General features: G+C 47.8%; 1 protein-coding gene across 6 annotated transcripts; it reads right to left on the reverse strand.

Annotated features, from left to right (window-relative positions):
- Window positions 1-5,550: 5,550 nt before the first annotated feature.
- On the reverse strand, window positions 5,551-18,870 carry Krcc1 (lysine rich coiled-coil 1). Of its 6 annotated transcripts, XM_046455911.2 has the most exons (6): window positions 18,700-18,870; window positions 17,914-18,068; window positions 13,341-13,447; window positions 10,075-10,187; window positions 9,323-9,380; window positions 5,551-6,912 (listed from the first exon to the last, which is right to left on the reverse strand). In XM_046455911.2, the coding sequence occupies exons 3-6, from the start codon at window positions 13,346-13,348 to the stop codon at window positions 6,114-6,116; spliced, it is 978 nt and encodes a 325-aa protein (XP_046311867.1). In that variant the 5' UTR covers window positions 13,349-13,447; window positions 17,914-18,068; window positions 18,700-18,870; the 3' UTR covers window positions 5,551-6,113. The 6 variants fall into 6 exon arrangements, with proteins under 6 accessions (XP_046311867.1, XP_046311869.1, XP_046311866.1 ...); XM_046455913.2 differs by lacking the exon at window positions 17,914-18,068 and having other exon boundaries at window positions 10,120-10,187; XM_046455910.2 differs by lacking the exon at window positions 17,914-18,068.
- Window positions 18,871-20,076: the final 1,206 nt, after the last annotated feature.

Genomic DNA, 20,076 nt, shown 5'->3' on the forward strand with positions numbered 1-20,076 from the left:
TCTCCTAGTTTCAGAATCACAAAAGGCCACAAGTGTGACTGGAGCTTGTGAAATCTGTGGTTTTGCTTACGTATTTGTCAGGCTGCTTCTTGTCAGGCTGCTTCGTTTTGAGCAGCTTTGAGGCTGCTTACCAAGATGAGGACTTTGTTAAAAGAATGTTTGCTTTGTGAGAAAAAAAAATGGGAGGAAGATTAGATGAGAGAAATAAGATAAGGTGGACGCCCAGGCCCTGCACTGCTTGCCTGGGTGTGCCTGGCCCATGTGATCTTGGCTGGGCGCAGCAGGTGGGCTGTGAGTTCGCCTGGGAGGTGGGAGCTCTGAAACGGGCTCAGCACTGTGACATTCACACTGTCTGGTTTCCCTAGCGCTGAGTCCTGAATGAAGTATCCTTTGGTGTGTGCTGGGGACGACTCTGGGACACTGCGATACCCAAGTCAGTTGCAGCTCACATTCTATAAGAACCTGCACAGTCTCCCCTGTGCTTTGGTCATCTTTAGATGATCTGTCATACCAACAGTAATGCTGTCAAGAGGCGTCACACCGTATTGTTTGGTGAATAATAATAGGTCTGCGCCTGTTCAACAGACAACAGTGGAAAACAGCGTCCACCCATGTTCGTTGAGCCTGCACAGGCTGAGGGCTGACATGCACACTTCTCTGTTCCTTTCTGGTGCCTTTAGCATGTAAGCACATGCTCTCCCACCGAGCTACCCGCAGCCCTGTATTGGATATTCTGATTCAACTAACAAATGGAACTGGAACATTTTATCTTCAAATCACCTCCTCAGGTGAGACTGTTCACAAACATTGTTTAGTGATAAAAGCTCAATAAAGGTTAAGTGACCCCCTCAGCCACCTGACTGTGAGACCACCTCCCTGCTCCCCTCTCCCTTCCCAGTCCTGAGTTCCCACTCCCAGCTGCTCTGTAAACCCTGGGTACTTGTAAGGGGCCTTGAGTATCAGACAACTTGAGGTAAACGCAGAAGAACCCCTTTTAAAACATGTTTTTATTAGTGTGTTCTAGTTCTACAGAGTGTGGTTCATTGCGACACAATCAAACATGCAGAGAATTTAATTAACTCTAAGTCAGCCCCTAGGACCTCCACTTCCTCCCCTGCACCCCCCTGACCCCTCCTCTGGTCCACTCGTTTATTCTTTTCTTGTTTGTTAAGTTGGAGCTTCATAGACATACATGTGAAGTCCTCCCTGGAGTATGCGCACAGGACAGAGCACAGCACATCATGGCCCGCTAGCTTCACTCCACACTTCTCCCCCCTCAAGCCCCTTCCTCTACTCCATCCATCTCCTCTCTATTTAGTGGGACGGGCCCTGCTTCCCTTTATTTTGTTCTAGCTTCCGGATATGAGAGAAAGCGTCCAACCCTTGACGTTCCACTCAGCATGACGACCTCCCTTTCCCCCACTACCAGCCGACGTCATGATTTCCTTCTTCTTTATGGCTGTGCAGAACTCCACTGTGTATGGGTGCCACATTTTCTGTGTCCATTCATCTGCTGACAGGCTCCTGGGCTCGTTTTGCAATCTGGCTGTTGTGAACTGCGCTGCCATAAACATTGAGGGGCGGAAAGTGGAACCACCACATGACCCAGCCATCTCACTCCTTGGTATTCATCCAAAGGGAAACATTTTTGATGGTGCTGCCTAGGTGCAGACAGGGAGATGTCTCATGAGGATACTCTCGCTGCTGCAGGTTGGGGGGCCTCTAGGTACCTCAATACACATAGGTTCCTGGGTAGCACACATTGGGGGAGGGAAGCTCCTGCCCTTCCCACAGGCTTACACCATGCACGTCTCCATCTGTAATACCCTTTATAGCAAACCAGTAAGCATCAGTCAAGAGTTCCCCGAATCTGTGAGCTGTTCTAGAAAATTAACCAAATCCAAGGGAGGAGTGGAGGGAACCCAACTATGGCTGGTCACTCTAAAACAGGTACACCTGGGGCCTGTGATTCGCATCAACTTGAGGGATGTCTTGGGAACTGAGCCCTCATCCTGGGTGGATAGTGTCAGAGATGAACTGGCTCAGAGGACACCCAGCTGGTGTCTGCTGCAAAAACTAGAGAACCGGGCGATGGCTTGTGGTGGGAGAAGTCCTCACACTTCTTGGTGACCAGAGGTCACAGAGACCTTGTGTTGTTTTGTGAGAGTAGGGTGGGAGGAATCAAGTTTGTTTTCCTCTACATTGCAGAGTGGTTGAGGGAGTTTTTATAATTTTTCTTCTGAAAGGGAGACAGATGCAAATGGATAGGATAGTCCAGTACAGACCCTCAGTGCAGGACAGAGATGAGTCCTGAGAAGGTAAAAGGTGTAGAGTTCATGGCATGAGGAAAGGGTGTGTCTTCAGGAAGAGCAGGGCGTCTCCATGAGGAGAGGAGGTGTCTTCAGGAAGAGCAGGGTGTCTCCACAAGGAGAGGAGGTGTCTTCAGGAAGAGCAGGGTGTCTTCATGAGGAGAGGAGGTGTCTTCAGGAAGAGCAGGGTGTCTCCACAAGGAGAGGAGGTGTCTTCAGGAAGAGCAGGGTGGCTCCACGAGGAGAGGAGGTGTCTTCAGGAAGAGCAGGGTGTCTTCATGAGGAGAGTAGACGTCTTCAGGAAGAGGCTGGCGTCTTCATGAGGAAAGGGGTGTCTTCAGGAAGGCCAGGACATCTCCACGAGGAGAGGAGGTGTCTTCAGGAAGAGCAGGGCAGCCTCATGAGGAAAGGGTGTGTCTTCAGGAATAGCAGGGTGTCTCCATGGAGAGAGGAGGTGTCTCAGGAAGAAAAGGGCATCTTCATGAAGAAAGGGGGTGTCTTCAGGAAGAGCAGGGCGTCTTCATGAGGAGAGGAGGTGTCTTCAGGAAGAGCAGGGCATCCTCATGGGGAAAGTGGGTGTCTTCAGGAAGAGCACATCGACTTCATGAGGAAAGGAGGTGTCTCCAGGAAGAGCAGGGTGTCTTCATAAGGAAAGGGGGTATCTTCAGGAAAAGCAGGGCGTGTTCATAAGGAAAGAAGGTGTCTTCATGAAGAGCGGGGCATCTTCATGAAGAGAAGAGGTGTCTTCAGGAAGAGCAGGGCGTCCTCATTAGGAAATGGGGTGTCTTCAGGAAGAGCAGTGCATCTTCATGAGAAGAGGTGGTGTCTTCAGGAAGAGCAGGGTGTCTTCATGAGGAGAGATGGTGTCTTCAGGAAGAGCTGGGTGTCTTCATGAGGAGAGGGGGTGTCTCAGGAAGAGCAGGGCGTCTTCCCTGTAACAATGGGAACCTGGGGCTGTGTGCAGGAGGCAGACAGACAGAGGCATCTATCTCCCTAGTGGAGTGGGAGGTAGGTTATCAGCTGAGAGAAGGAGCCCTAGTTGGGCCACACAAGAAGGTAGGGAGGGGCAGAACATGAGACAGACCTTCTGAGTGGGAGCTGACTAGGAAGGCTGGATGGATTGCAGGCTTGTGGTCATTTGTTTGAAAGATGGTAGGGCATCCAGTCTCCCTTCCTCCCTGCTGTCCCTTCTTCTTGGCTACTTTGGGTCATGAGACAGGCAGTCAGGCAAGCACTAGTGTGCGCACACACATACACACACTCACACACATTAGACTCCTGCATGCATGTGCTCGTAGAGTTGAACCTATGAGATTTCTGCTCACTTCCTGGCCTTTTCCTTTCCTCTTCCTTTTTCTAAGTGTGGCTTTGCCATCGCCAGGGTTTGTCCCAACTCTTGAGTTTCTGCCCGGTCACTGCTCATCCTCGTGGCCTCAAACCCACATGCAAGGAACCCACCAAACACAAGCATCTCTACTGGGGACCTTCATGAGGGTCCAGCAGGTTGCAGCTCCATGTCAAGACCCAGCTTCACACCTCTTCCCAAGCAATCTAGTCCTTCACTTCCTCCCGGAGTCGGCCTGTCAGTGAGCAGTGCTGCCTTCACTGCTGCCTCCACCTCACTGCCCAGCCCTGGTCAGGCCAACCCTGTCTCTTTCCGGGACCCTAAGACAGCCTCCCGCCTGACCTTTCTGGTGTTGGTTTGCCTTGCCTGCCCTAACCCCCAAACTTAGTTTCAGGTAACAGAGGAGGTGTAACGCAGCGACCTCAGTGGGGTGCTTTTTCAAGAGTGGTCTATTTCCCTGTCCCCTAACTCCTCAGGAGGAAGTTCTTCAATCCAAGGTCTGGGGACACTGCCTAGTAGTCATGTCTCTCCCTGCCACTGAAGATGCCTATGGCTTTGTGAACGCCCCCTGACCCATCCAGCTGTCCTTCAGGAGCCCTCATGTTCTCATGGCCCAAGCTCTGGGCATCAGACACCCAGCTCCCTCCAGTCACACTCTAGGATCCACTAAAGCCAAAGTTTCAGAATGTCTGGGGTGAGTGGGTCCAGAATCTGTGGGAAGCGGTCTTTTAAATACTGGAACTCAAGGCCTTCAATGTCTAATGCAGGACAAATCCAAGTTCCATAACACAGCCTTGTGGACACCTCTGCTCTTCCCAGCTCGGCTCCAGACTCCTTCTGTCCTCACCCAGAAATATGCCCGTCTATGGCCTTCTGGGTACGGTAGTACCTCTGCGGGGGACACACTCCTGCTCCCTCACCTTCCAGTGGGAGCTGACCCCTAGTGACACGTCTTCCCAAGGCCTGTTCCCACCCACAGATCCGATGCCACCCAGCTACAGCCCGTCCCATGTGGACTGCCTGGCCTCCTCAGGTAGTGCGCAGCCTGGGGTGGAGACAGCCCAAGCCCACTGTCCCAGGTTCCTTCCTGGCACCCCTCAGGCCTGGTGCTCTCAGTCTTGGTTCATGTGTGTTACGACAAAAACTCCAGTTTTGACACTTCCCTTCAAATCTAGCCAGAATTTCTCTCCCCCATCTCCCAGTCAGCTTAGGTTCTGCTCTTGGGAAGTGCTACCCTTGAAGGGGCAGAAGAGGAGAGAGAGCTGCCCGAAGAAATCTCAGCTTCAGCCACAGCGGCACCACTGATAGCCCCGTGTATGCTGAACGGGGTGGAGAACAAGGCCTCCCTTCATATTTTAGGGCAATGTTTCCGTCCTACAAACATTTTTTTTCCCTATCCTAAAATTTTTTAAAAAGATTGCACAAACCACAGGGCTTCCTCAAGATCATCAGCATCATGTATATAGCCTTCCCCTGCCCAATTTCCATGATTTAATCCCATTCACAAAGGACCTTCATGATACTTGCAGTGTGGACTGTTCATCAGGTGCTGCCTACTGGACCTGAGCCATTCGGAAGGCTCCCCAGCACTTGGTGTCTGCTGATGTCCCCCACAGCGTTGTCAGGATGGGGGAGTGAATGGCATTTCACCTCTTAAACATTCCCATCTCTTCGGGGTCAACTATCTGGAAAATTAGTCACACATTTCTCCTCTGAAAACTGAGTTCAAATATGAATATGCTTGGTACAGGAGATAAAGACCTTCCACAACTCTGAAGTGTCCCACCCCAAAGATCTGGCTGCTTACGTACAAACTGTCTTGTTGTTATTTTGCTCTTCCACTCGCCAAGGAAACTCATCACTGAGGGGAACAGACCACTGACACAGAACAACGTGTAGAAATTAGAACACTTTATTATAAACATTTCCAGAATATAAACTGATTTTTTATTGAGACTCTTCAAAACTTTTAAAACTATATGAAACATTATCTTACTATTATTATATTTATTTTCCACTTTCCAACCTAGAAAATATAATGCCATTAGAGCTAACAAAGGAAAAAAATCTAAATTGCTGCATAGAGAAAAAATCAATCAACTTAAAAAAATCCCACTCAAAACTAAAACAATCCCAACCAAGAAACAGATTCTGCAAAGTCTATTCATCCTCAAATTTAAAATAAATGATCTCCCAAGGGAAATAATCCCATCCTAGCAGTTTGATGAATAAAAGCAGAGTCACTCTCCTAAAGAGAAACCCATCGGGTAAGAACAACATAATAGTGCTTTTAGAAAAGGAGAAAGGGTGACTCCCCGTTGGGGAGCAAGCACATGAAATGCTGCACGTCTGTGGCCTCGTAGGAATCTAACAGGGAAGCCCTGTGCATACCCGCACCATAACCAGCTCCGCAACCCTGTCTTCAGCGCCACCCGGGAGGACCAGCGCCGGCGCTTGCTTCAGAACCCGAGGATGGACTGGTCCCAGAGCATTTCCTCCTCGGTCCTCTCCTGGCCTTGGTCCTTGCTGGCTTTTCTGTGCTTGCGGCCCTCTTTCCTCGAGGCCGCCGCTCGGCTCTTTCTCTCCTTCCGGCTCTTGGGCTTTCCTGCACTGACCTGCGTGGTTTCCGTCTCCACCTTTGCTTTCTTTCTTCGGATGCTCCTGTGTCTGCCCAAACCCAGTTCCTCAGAACCTCTTTTCCTCCGGTGCTTGGGCTGCTCCTCCTCTGCCTCCTCTCCGCCCTCCTCGGGGTGCCTTTTCCTCTTCTGATGTGCCTGCTTGTGGCTGGCTGGACGGGTGCTGGGGCTCTTTCCTGAAGAGAGGTGCCTGTGAACACTGGACTCCAAGTCATAAGAGCCACAATTGTACTCTCGCTGACTAAGGTTCCTGGGCACCGGTGTCCCTAAGAAGCAGTCCTTGGGGAGCTGAGAAACGCTCAGGGACTCTGGTCTCAGCCTGCCGTCCTGAGCTGGCAGGCACTGAGGTAACTGGCCGTCCGCTGTCTGTGGAGTACTGCATGATCTTGGGTGGGTCTGGACAAGTCCAGGTGGTGGTCTCTGGTCAGACATTCTGTACCTGGCTCTGGAGTCAACCTCCTCTCTGTGCCCACAGGTTTCCAGGTAGCCCTCTCTCATCTTCCTGAAACAAGTCTTGGGCTCTAAGCCTCTGGCTTTCTGCACTTTAATGTAATCTTCAAGCTCATCTTGAAAAGAGTCATATGACTTTGAATGCTTCATTAGGTTGGCAAAAAGGGATTCTCTGTAGAGGAGATGGAAGAAAATCCTTACTAGATAATTTTGTTCTGAATATTTCCTTTGCTCTTGAAAAGAGCTTTGAAAAACAAAGAAGCCTAAACAAATTAAAACTTCATCATAAATGTTAAACGTTATGACAATATAGGCCAAAAAGTGGCATCAGCATGGTCACATACCTCCCAGGCCACTCAGGGGGACCTTCACCCTCTCCATCATGGAAGGAAGAGGCAGAGGGGGCTGACAGGGGACCTGTCACAGGACTGAGATGAAGACACACATACGGGCGTGTAGGGAAGAACCACGAGTGGTGGCCCCCTCTGAAGGGTTAGATAGTTTCTGAAGCTCTATTAATCAGTTTCCTGTATGTGTTTCCTCAGAAAACTCCTAGAACCACTGAGAAGTAGTCTGATCTTTAACATGTTCAGTTTACTCAAACAAAATAAACACACATACTCACCTGACTACGTACTGTAAGGCTTAATAATAAAAGGATGACTAATCAGTACAAATTTAAAAAAAATTATATATGAAAATAAAATAAAAGGATGTTTGTGAAACAGTTTGGGGATGCTGGAAATCAGAAATTCAGCTCTAAGACGAAAACTACTCGGGTATAGGGCATGAAGGCATATGAGGGAACAGAGTTCTGTTTCTCCTGCCCAGCGCTATGGTTTCATTCCGTTACTTCTGATTGGTGGGAAAAGCATTCTAGAATACCTTCTGGTTTGTTCTCTCAAAGTACTGATGTGAGGGCTGAGGGAGGAAACCGAGTAGACGGCACTTGGGGATACCTGGTGTAGAGAGTGTCAGGAGGAACGTAGGAGGGGATTGTCTGTGGTCCTGGCGATGGAGCACAGGGCCTGAGCAGGCGAGGAGGCAGGCGTTCTCACACTGAGCCACGTGCCCAGCCCTAGTCTGTTTTCACTGAGACAGGGTTCACCAGGCTGCAGGCGGCCCCACCCTGTGGTCTCCTGCCCTGGCCTCCAGGTAGCTGCATCTCAGGCCTGCTTGGCTGTGTGTAATTCATGCTGTTTCTGCTTGCTTGTCAGATTCTTTTTGCAGGGGAGAGGGGACAAGCAACAGGATTGCTGATTCTCTCTCTTCTCCTACCTCAAGCCCTGATTAAGTACCAATACAGCAGAAAGTGCACTAGGGAATGATAATGCCCTGGGTGCTATCGGTGAGGTTTCACCTGTAAGGCAGGAGGCAGCAGCAAACCTGTGCAGAGCTGCGTTTCCCCTTTCACAAGAACAAGCCGCACAGCACTCTAGAGTCACTGCTGACCAGCTCTTCTCTTGCCAATGAAATCCACTTTTATCTAAATGAAACCCAATTGGATGAGTTACAAAAATCAGCTCCTATTCCATGTAAATAGCACAAAAATTCTGACTAGGATAATAATAAAATAACAAATGGTTAAATATAGGCAAAATATTTTAAGAAATATTTCTGAAAAGAATAAATAGAAATGGCCAATAAACACATGAAAAGATGTTGAAGATCATTATCATCAAGAAAATGTAAACTATGTAAAGACAAACCCCACCATTATGAACCACTATAATGCACCAATAAAAAACACAGGAAAAAAAAATAAAAAGAAAATGTGAACTAAGCTGGCGCAGTGGCCCACGCCTGTAATCCCAGGGACTTGGGAGGCTGAGGCAGGAGGATCACAAGTTTGAGGCTAGCCTCAGCAACTTGGTGAGGCACTAAGCAACTTAGCAAGACTCTGTCTCAAACACTAAAAAGGGCTAGTGATGTAGTCCAGTGGTAAAGCACATATCCCTCAGTTCAATCCCTAGTATTATTAAAAAAAAAAAAAAAGGAAAGAAAAAGGAAACGTGAAGTGAAACCACAGGGAGCCATCCCCACCCTCCAGGAGGCCTGAAGTAAAGATGGCCTGAAGTGAAGACTGGAGTCCCCCTCTCATGAGAGTGGACAGCTGGAGCTCCTGGGAGGGGCTGAGGGGTAGAAAAGGGCACCACCACTTTGAAATCAGGCATTGGGGCTAAGCCCACAGGTGTTCTACCACAGAGCTACATAATCTTGCAGTCCTTTTTTTAAAATTTATTTTTCAGTTGTAGTAGATAAACAATATCTTTATTTTATTTATTTTTGTGTGGTGCCGAGGATCAGACCCAGGGCCTCGAACATGCTAGGTGAGTGCTCTACTGCTCAGCCCCAGCCCCAGCCCCCCAAGTCCTTTTTATTTTATATTTCGAGACAGGATTAAGTTGCCCAGGCAGGCCTTGAACTTGTGATCCTCCTGCTTCAGCCTGGTCCATTGGGACCACAGGCGTGGCTACCGCAACTCACTTGTCTGGCAGAGCTTCAGTCAGCTTTTTGGTTGCTGTGACCAAAAGACCTGGCAAGAGCAATTTTAAGGAGAAAAAGTGTAATTGGGGGCTCACGTTTTCAGAGGTCTCAGTCCACAGACAGCTGGCTCCTTCCTCAGGGCACAAGGTGAGGCTGCAAGAGTGTGGCGGAGGAAGGGGCTCAGGAATTATGTCAGGAAGCAGAGACTCCACTCACCAGGTGCAAAAATATACCCCAAGGGCACGCCCACCTCCCATCTCCCACCTTCCCAGCCACACCCTACCACACAGCTCATCCCATCAGGGAGTAGTTCACTGACTAGGTAAGACTCTCATGATCCTCTAAGCCTCTTTGCATTGTCTCACACATGAGCTTTGGGGGGACACCTCACATCCAAACCATCACAGGCAGTTTCTTAAGAAGTCACACATACATTTACCAAATGATCCAGTGTATATCACTCCTAGATATCTACTCCAAAGAAAAGGAGATCTATGTCTACACAAAGGCTTGGACATCAATGTTTACAGTAATTTCATTTGTAACAGCTCCAGAAAGAAAGAAAATGTCATTAATAGGTGAATGGATAAGCTAAATGGTGTTACGACTTGTATAATGGAATAAATACTATCAGTGATACAAAGTGGGAACAATCCCAATTTCCATCAACTAAAACAAAATGTGGTACATTCATACAATGGAATATTATTCAACGATAAAAAGGAATGCAGTACTGATACATAATATGTCGTAGAGGAACAGGAGGATGCTATACTAAGTGAAAGAAGCTGGTCCCCAAACACTGCAGAGGGCACAGATGAGGATGATGAGGTGAACAAAAGCTTACCCTTCTCAGGCTGAGAACCTGGTGGAGATAACTGATCATATTTACCCATTAACTGCTTCAGATTTTCAGAATGAACTTTCTTCAAATAGTGAGGCTGTGCAAGAATCTGTGAGCTAAAAAACATGATGCAGAAGATTACAACTCTGTATTGTATAATACTCTTATTCTTGCTCACCTGGAACAAAGCACAATCTTGTTATAAAGATTAAATAATTTGGAGCCAGGCGAGATGTCACACGCCTGTAATCCCGGCAGCTTGGGAGGCTGAGGCAGGATTGTGAGTTCAAAATCAGCCTCAGCAACTTAGTGAGGCCCTAAGTAACTCAGTGAGTCCCTGTCTCTAAATAAAATACAAAATAGAGCTGGGGATGTGGCTCAGTGGTGGAGTGCCCCTGGGTTCAATTAAAAAAAAAAATTAGGGTGGGGTTGTGGCTCACAAGTAGAGCGACCACCTGGCGTTCGTGAGGCACTGGGTTTGATCCTCAGCATGATATAAAGTAAAATAAAGACATTGTGTCCATCTATAATTAAAAAATTTTAAAAAATTAAATAATTCAAGCTAGGTGTTGTGGCACATACCTGTAATCCCAGTGACTAAGGAGGCTGAGGCAAGAGAATTGAAAATTTGAGTCTAGCCTGCCCAATTTAGCAGATCCTGTCTCAAACAATAAAAAGAGCCAAGCTCAGTATAGAGTACCGTAGTACTGGGGGAGGGGGAAGGGGAGAAAGAGTCCTCCAATTTAGAAGTCAGTCGGTTTTCTTTCTTTCTTTCCTTCTTTTTCTTTCTTTCTCTCTTTTTTTAAAACACAATACCTTTTATTTATTTGTATGTAATGCTGAGGGTCTAACCCAGTGCTTCACACATGCTAGGCAAGCCACAACCCCATCCCCTCTTTTTTATTGAGACAGAGTCTTAGCCGGGTGTAGTGGTGCATGCTTGTGATCCGAGGAGCTCAGGAGGCTGAGACAGGAGGATCGTGAGTTCAAAACCAGCCTTAACAAAATCGAGTGCTAAGCAACTCAGTGAGACCCTGTCTCTAAACAAAATACAAAATAGAGCTGGGGATGTGGCTCAGTGGTTGAGTGCCCTGGAGTTCAATCCCTGGTTCCCCCCTCCAAAAAAAAAAAAAAAGAGAGACATAGACTTGCTATGTTACCTAGGCTGGACCGAACTCTTGATCTCAAGAGATCCTCCTGCCTCAGCCTCCCACGTAGTGGGGACTATAAGTTTGTGCCCATGGCCAGCTTTAGAAGTCATTCATTTTTATGTTTCTATTGGTTTTTGTTTCTTGAACCAGGGGGTTTTTACCACTGGCTATATCCCCAAGTCTTTATAATTTTTTACTTCAACACAGGGTCTTGTTAAGTTGCCCAGGCTAGCCCTAAACTTGTGATCCTCCAGCCTCAGCTTCTAAGTCACTGAGATCACAGGCATGTGTCACTGTACCTAGCTATGTTCCTACTTATGAGAAATGACTAGCTGCTTCTCAAAATACTTTGCCCTTCCTTAGTAACAAACCTTAGGCAATATGTCTAGTTAGAAGATGACATTTCCTGGCCACTCTTAAAGATTCGGTCATCTGAATAAATTCTGAAAGAAAGCTCAAGGCCCTGCAGGGCTGTAGCAGAGCTCCTCCCTCCTGCTGCTGGAACGAGACACCTGGGCAGAGCTCAGTATCCTGGGCATGGGGAGGGGAGCCAGTGCCCCAAGGACCAATCTGGTCCTCTCCACGACGTACGTCATGGAGCTGTTGCAGCTGCCTGGCACTACCTACCTCCAACCTCCCGTAAGTAGGAGGATGAAGAGGCCTCTAGAGGTTCAAGCCAGGGCAAATCTCCAAATTAGTTTAAATTGACCATGTAACTAAAGCGTTGATATAGGGAGAAGGAGATGCAAACATTTTCAGAGTACAGCTGCGAGTGGTTTTTATTGTCTTGTATTTACACGCCTTCCTATATTGACTGTTACTTTATAGTTGTAGAATCTTGTGGTCATGTCTTCAACAGTCCTGGCTTTCGTTGTGGGGAAAGGATCAGACTAGACATACTCACAACTATGGCAACACACAGATCATCAACCCCACTCTGCAGGTTGAGAGAACAGAGAGGTAACAATTCATAGGAGAGCGGAGACCCGAGTCCACTCCATCCCAGGCCAAGACGTGCCTGCAATCATGGTGCTCTATCTCAGCCTTACGTGAACTAAACCGCAGTTTCTACAAGCTCACCGGTGGGTGAAAATAGAGCCGCTCCTCAGAGCTGCAAAGCTGGCTTTGTGCTTCAGGTCAGTAAATGTGTCCTCCTGGTCTGCAGGTACCAGACCTAAGAGATCCAACAGCTTGTCCGGTCTTAGGAGAATGAAAGGGTCAGCGTGGGAAAGATGGCTTCCTGTGCCAGGCAAAGCAGGAGAGTACAAGACGGCCCTTTCTCCAGGAGATCCCCACACAGGGAAGACTCCACTGGGAGCCCCACCCACAAAGGGAATGGGCACGGGCAGGATCGCATCTCACCTGCAGGCTCTGTCATGCCCATGACTAGTTAAGGAGAATCCCTCTCTTCTGGGTCTCAGTTTCTTTGGCTATAAACTAAGAAAGTAGGGCCAATGGATTTTGTGTTTTTTTTTTTTTTTTTTTGGTTACTGGGGATTAAACCCAGGGATGCTTTACCACTGAGCCACTTCCTCAGCCATTTTTAGTTTTTGAGACAGTGTCTTGCTAAGTTGCTGAGGCTGGCCTGGAACTTGTGATCCTCCTGCCTCAGCCTCCCAAGTTGCTGGGATTACAGATGTGTGCCACTGTGCCTGACTGACTAGTAAATGTTTACCTTGTGTTTTTAACACTCTTATATTCTAAGACTAAAAATTCTAAACAAACAAACAAACACACACAAAAGCCTAGGTCAAGGGTGAGACTGCTACATATCATATTCATAACCTTCAACTACTACAAGGGAAGCCTCTTTGGGCCTTGATCCAGATTAATAGGTTCCTGCTCAAGCTTTATGATACTATAAGAACTAAGGATTCAGGGGCTTTCTGGATCCAGTGGAAGACATGGGGAAAGCAAATGAATTTTGGAGTTACAAAGACTTGAGTTTAAACCCTAATTCCAAAGGGGTAAGTCACTCTTGAGCCAGTCCCACCATCTGTCAAGAGGACAGGGGCACCTCCTTCATAGGGTTCTTGTAAGGGTCAAACAGATGACACTCTGAAGTTCCCTGCTCCATTTAAGCTTCTGGAGGTCCTGTTCTCTTTATGTTCGACTTACCTCATCATAGGAACTTGTTTATCAGTCAGACTGAAGCAATAGTCCACGGAGGCCTTTTATAAAAAAGTATCTGTGACAGTTCAGTCTTTGTTCATTTAACGTGGTCCCTATAGAGGAAGTAAAGGGAGGCAAAGACAGGATCAGATTAAACACCTAAGGCAATGTTTCTGACCTTCAGCTAGTAGCATCATTTCATGAACCATCCCAAATCTTCATTTCCCAAGTGCTTTCAGGTGACAGCAATAGCTTCTTGTGCTCATTAGAACAGCAATTTTAATGTGAAAACATTTAGTAAATCTCTAATACGGACACATTTTGATTTGGTTCAGAATACTGCTCTGAAGGAAAGGTTAAGGGGCACTGTGGGACCTGGACTTCTGGGACGTGATCTGGAACACCGATATTGAAGAGTGGGTAAGAGATCATCCTGGTGTTTTGTTTTAGAGCAATCACAAGAAATGTAGCCCACTTTATGGTGCTGCTGACTTCAGCTGCAGCAGGCCCTCCATGTCTGTGGGTCCACATCCTCGGACCCAACCAACCATGGTTGGATGTGTTTGAATGTCTATCCGAACACGTACAGACCTTTTTTTCTTGTCGTTATTTCCTAAACAATACAGTATCGCCACTGATTACAAGCATCTACGTGTATCTGGTATATGAGCATCTAGAGGTGACTTACAGCACTGAAGGACGTGTGTGGGCTGTGTGTAGACACTATGGCATTTTATCGGACACAGTTGAAGGACTGTGGATTTTGCTCTATTTGGGGAGGTCCAATCCCCTGTAGATACTCCAAGATGACCCCACAGCACTAATGTCCTCCCCACAGTTGCTGTAAATGTACCCACACAAATCTCATTGAGTAGGCTCCTCAAGCCCCTTTAAGCTATACTTACATATAACTTCTAGAACATGTGCGAAACATTTTTTCCTCATAATAAGTAATTTATCCCAAAACGACTACAATAATACTGAGAACTGAACTTCAATATAAAGTTCCTAACAGTTTAAATTTATTTTACAGAAGTTTGCCAGTTTATAATTAGGATCTACTATGGTCTTAACATGTTCCCCTAAAATGTGTGAAAAACTTAATTCCCAAAGCAACCGTGTTGGGAGGCAGGGGCCTAAAGGGAGGTTTGAGGTCAGGAGGGCTTCTCCTTCACAAGAGATTGATACCAGTTATACAGGGGGTCACACATGGCTGCCCTCTGCCCTGGAATGGTGTAGTAAGAAGGTCTTCGACAGAGGCTGGCACCTAGACACGGGAATTCCTAGCCTCCAGGTCTCCTGGGCCCTGGAATTAAGAGCCTGATCACAGCAACTAAGAATATTTAACAACAAATCCCTCCATTATGTGAAACTATAAAGCACCAATAAAAAAATAATGGGGGAAAAAGAGCTTAATGGTAGTTGCTAGGAGGAAGAAACCCCCTCTCTGAGTCCCATTAGTAAGATGTCCCTGGCAAAGAGTCACTGGCAGTAAATAAATCCAAAATTGATGAGGCACTGTTTTGTGAATAACATCATGTAAGCCATACTACAAGAAGCTGATTCACAATCCACCGCGTGAAGTGAAACTCACTTAAAACCCTTATCTATTATCCTGGGTCAGGGACACAGGACCAACTAGGGGACACAGCCTGGAGAGAGAGCTTTCACGTACCACATGCTCTTCTGATTCACTGGAATCTCCCAATTGCCTGTATTCTTTAAATAATCACTAAACCTTAATCCTGGCTTTTATTACTGACTCACGTGAGCCTGATTTGACAATCCAATCTATGTGCTAGCTAAAACTGTGCAGAGAAAACCTGAAGGCTGTGTAAGGGTGCGCCCCTATAATCCCAGCACTCAGGAAGCCGAGGCCGAGCTCCAAGACCCTGTCTCAAAGTAATAAGCACTGGGGACGTAGCTCACTGTTAGAACACCTCTAGGTTCAGTCCCCTGTACTGATAAAGAAAAAAAAAAATCTAAAAAGGTACACACTAAATTTAATGGGAATAGGATAGGGGAGAATATTTAAATTTTGCTTCAGATATGCCTGTATTATGCTAATTTTTGCAAAAAAAATATGACCTTGTAAACTAAATCTCCTGAAGTATTTACATTATACTGTATATATTCAAACTAAGCTTAATTTCAGTACCAGTGTATAGATTTTAAAGGGTTTGCTTAAAAATATGTGCTCAAGATAATAATTGTAAATCAGAACCAATTTAGGAAGAACTTGATGAGTTCTCTTAATTAGTTTTGAGTTGTTTTAAATTATATAGTTGCACTTGGTTTTAAAGTAACAAGACAAAAAACGTAACGACGTAGGTTTATATACTTCTCTTTCCTCCTTTTGGTTCCGGGCTTGAGCCCTGGGGTGCTTTAGAACTGAGCTGCAGCTTTAGTCCTTTTTTTTCTTTCCCCATTTATTTTGTCACAGGATCTTGCTAAGTTGCTGAGGCTAGCCTCAAACTCAAGATCCTCCTACTGTTGGGATTACAGGTATGTGCCACTGTGCTTGATTAGAACGTCAGGATTCAGAATTCATAAAGAATTGTCCATGGTGATGTGATCTCCCACCCCCTTGAGATAGGATCTATGTCGCCCAGGCTGGCTTTGAACTCTTGGGACCAAGTGATCTGCCTGCCTCAACTTTCTGGGTAGCTGTGACTATGGGCGTCAAGTCAGTTTTAATGGTACTATTAGGATTCTGAAAGTGAGAAAGATATTTTAATAACTGGGAACAGGATAATTCTTTGATAACATTTGGAGGACTCTTCTAACAAGTTCTTTTAAAAAAAAGATATTATTAAGTATCTTGTTTTCCTCTTCTTGTTTATCTATGATCATAGCTGGCAACTATTTATAACTATGTGAAATAATAAGCTTTTATAACTATGTAAAATAAAAATATAAGCTGGGCTTGTGGCACAAGCCTGTAATCCTGGTGACTCAGAAGGCAGGACAATCACAAGTTCAGAGTCACCCTCAGCAACTTATAGAGACCCTATCTCATAGTATAAAAATAAAAAGGGCTGGCAATGTATTTTTTAAACTTTAAATATTGAGTCCCAATAGTGTTTTAAAAAATATAACATATCTAATATTACCATATTAGATATGTTATGTCAAGTGGCTAATAAAGGATATTAACTTGAAATAAAGGTGACAAGATGTATTTTTAGGTAACAATTATATTTTGCTTTTCAAGTCCACAGGAAGGACCTCCACCCTGACTCAGGCGAGTTCATCAGTCTGCAGGTCTGACGGGGTCACAGGCGAGTTTCGTGTTTAATGAGTCACTGTTTAGCACACAACCACTGAGGAGAGTGTGTCGGGTGGAGCTGCTCAGCTGTTGGTGTCAAAGTCTGGACAGTGCAGGCTCCTGTAGTGCACACCACTGACATTCTCAGTAAGATGATCTTGTGCTGTGTGTAGGTTGTCCAGTGTACTTTTAGGATGTTTGTGGCATTTCTGGTCCACAGTAAAAAGATGCCCTTAGTACCTGCCCTCACTCACTATGCCCCTCCCTGCCCAGTGGTGCGACAAGCAAATGTCTCCAGACATTACCCAATATCCTCTTGGGGACAAGGGTGGGTAGGTGGTAAAATGACCCTTGGTTGAGAACCACTGGGCTAGTCCAGCTGCCCCACTCAAGAGATGACAAAGTCAAGTTCAAAGAACTGGGGACTTACTCAGGGCCATAGAGTGAGTGGAGAGACTAGCACCAGGGCCTGGGACAAATCAAGACTCCTACTCCAGTGCTCTCATTTACCACCCTGAAGTGGTTCAGAAAGGTGACTGTTGGCACCACATGGACTGACACCTATTAATGTTTTCTGCACACATTTAAAGTCACTGCAAAAACCAAAACAAACACCCAAATGCCACGTTTGGCAAAAAGTTAATTTTCCGTGAAGTGCTGTTTGCACGTCTTATGGGTTGGCCATGAAGCCACACTGACTTGCATCTCTCCTGACACCCATAAGCTGTTCAGACACACTGACAGGAAGTTTTGGTGTAAAAGAAAAAAATATATATTTCAGCCAGGCATGGCAGCAGATGCCTGTGACCTCCAGCTTGAGAAGGGTACGGCCAGCCTGGGCAACTTAGACTGCCTCCAATAAAGTAAAAAAGACTGGGATGCACCTCAGTGGCTCAATCACCTTTCTGAGGGGACGAAGTGATAAAATCTGATGTTTCTTGATTTTTTGTTGTTGTTGTTTCAAATCAGAACAATGACACTAATTCAGGCTGACTGAAGACACTCATTTGATTGTAATGGAATTCTAATTAGCATATATATAGGGAATGGAATTTATAATTCACTGCTTATAAAAATGTTTTCAGAGTTATTTTATTCCTTGGTCATTTCTCCAAAGTGAAATAAGTAAGATTATGGAATAGCACACAAAATATACACATCACAATAAAGTATTTTTATAGTTATTACATTTATGGTGTCACTCCTGGTAAAAGGGTCCTAATCACTCTTTAATATGAACTCCATTATCTTTTACTCTGCATAAAGAAAGTGACTTAGGGTAACCCAGCAAGCACCCCTCCCTGAAATCACCTGTGGACGTTTTGCAGCCTATCCCGGCCGCCTGTAGGCGGACTGTCCGCCGTGGAGGGTACTTGGAGGAACCCAAGTCTCTTACACCGGGACGGGCAAGAAACTGTGTGTTACAGGAAACATGTTGGTGATAACTGTAAAAACTCTCCAGATCCCTGTAAAAGACATTTTTTTGAATATATTTTGTAGTTGATGATGGACCTTTATTTTATTTAATTATATGCATTGCTGAGGATCAGATCCAGGTACGCACAGGTGCCAGGCGAGCGCCCCTCCACTGAGCCCAGGCCTCTAACAGCTGAGGCTGGGTCCCTGCAGAAGCGCTGGGTTCTCTGCTCTAGCCGCCGCCCCAGGACAGGCCTGCTGTCCCGGGGCGCACCCCGACCGCCCCTGCGAACTGCTCCTCGGTCCTTCTGGGAGGTGTGTCCGGGGCCTGCGAGCCACTCCTCTGGACTGGTCAGCAGGGCCGGTCTCCGAGGGGGGATCGAGCCGGGGACACGGGGCCCTGCCTGCACGAGCACCAGCGCCCTGCAGACAGGCGTGCCCACCTCTCCCGCCCAGCGCCCGGGACGCCGGGCTCCCGAGGCAGACCCGTCCCGCTCGGCCCGCCCCGCCCGGCGTCCAGCTCCACCGCGGCCCCGCAGGAGCGCGCCGAGGCGCAGGCGGCGTCGGGACGGGGCTGGGCCCGCCCTCCGACCCCTGCGCCGCGGCATGGCGCCTTCCGGGCCGCGGGCGGCGAGGCAGGGCGAGGGCCGAGGCGGCCGCCGCCGCCCGGCAGGAACTCACCTTCTCGGAGGCGGGGCGGCCTCGACAACTGCGGCCCTCGCCCCGCCAGCGCCGCGGCCGGGCTGCGGAGCGGGTGGCGGAGAGGCGGGGACGCCGCCGCAGCCCGGAGCAGGCGGGCCGGGAGCAAGAGGCGGAGACCCGGTCCCCAGAGGGGAAGTCGCCGCCACCACCGGTGGCTGACTGGGCGGCGCCGGCGCCATGGCGGCCTAGCGCGCTCTGGCGCCTGCGCGGCCCCGCTCTTGGCAGCCCCCCCTGCGCCACGCCCTCCCACGTGCCCCGCCCTCTGCGCGGCTCTGCAATCGGCAGTCCCCCGCGCCACGCCCTCATGCGTGCACCGCCGCCTGCACCGCCCCGCTGTCTGTGGTCTCTGCGCCACGCCTTTCAGCTTGCCTGATCCCCTGAGCTGTCCAGCTCTCGGCGGCCCCCGCGCCACGCCCTCCCGCGTGCCCCGCCCCCTGCGAGCGCGTGCGGGCTCAGCTGGCACTTGGCCTCTGGGCTGTGGTTCCGCCTTGCCATTGGAGGAAGGGACAGCTGCTGAGACTGGAGACCCGGGAGCGCGCGTGCCTTCCACCTGCACGACGCATCGCGTGCGCGCTCCCCTTCTTCCTTATTATGCACTTTAATACCCAACGTAGAGGAGGCGCAATCCTCGGTCGGGACTGTTGTCTTCAGGGCACCCTAAGTGACCTCTCTCCCCGCTCTTTTTCAGGCTTTGAGCATAGACGTGCAGCACACGCACGAGTACGTGTGTAGTGCACAGCACGAGGCTGTATCCAAAGCAGCACCCCTGTTTGCAGTCATCACCGCCTCTCTCCTCTCTGTCGTACACACGTATGTGGTCACATCTATGTTAGGTTGCTTTTGTCAACTCGTAAGGCTACTTGTCCCTGTGTGAAGCATCCTGGGACTTGTTTCACTTAACGCGGGGTTAACCGTCTGCGCAGTCGCAAGTAGCTGTGATTTATTTAGTTCCACCCATTTTCTCCTTGATTGGCGTTTTTCCTGATAGGCTGCGCAAAAAAAGTTCCCCTGGTGACCGGTGCATTTCTGTCACACTGATACTGCCTGTTTCACGTCTTGCCTCTTTTGATTGAAACACGCTAAGATCTGCCTTCTTTTGATTTCAGCAGCTACAGTGGATGCTCATGTTGCTGCTGAGGATTCAATAAAGAAGTCATAATTGGCTCTCCATTGTCAGTGGGGAAAAGTTAGACTGAGTTCTGTCAGCTTCTGTGCACGCCCTGATCTTATTCTCTCCCACTGCCCTCAAGCCCCACCCAGCACTCACCTTATGATTCTACAACATTAAACTTTTATGATTACTACAAATACTCCACTACTGTGTTACTAAACTTTTTTATTTGCTCCCTCCTCCTG

The sequence above is a fragment of the Marmota monax genome, unplaced genomic scaffold, assembly GCF_021218885.2.
Source record: "Marmota monax isolate L192 unplaced genomic scaffold, Marmota_monax_Labrador192_F-V1.1 WCK01_AAM20220418_F8-fsc00238, whole genome shotgun sequence".
Classification (NCBI taxonomy): domain Eukaryota; kingdom Metazoa; phylum Chordata; class Mammalia; order Rodentia; family Sciuridae; genus Marmota; species Marmota monax.

Bases quoted from the DNA above. Each gene is read 5' to 3' on its own strand.
- Krcc1 (XM_046455910.2), bottom strand. The intron at 9,381-10,074 runs GTAAGCTTTTGT...ACACTCTTGCAG, and splicing joins AGGTTCTCAGCCTGAGAAGG to CCTCACCTTGTGCCCTGAGG. The intron at 6,913-9,322 runs GTGAGCCCCCAA...TCTCCTCTACAG, and splicing joins GGACTGAGACCTCTGAAAAC to AGAATCCCTTTTTGCCAACC.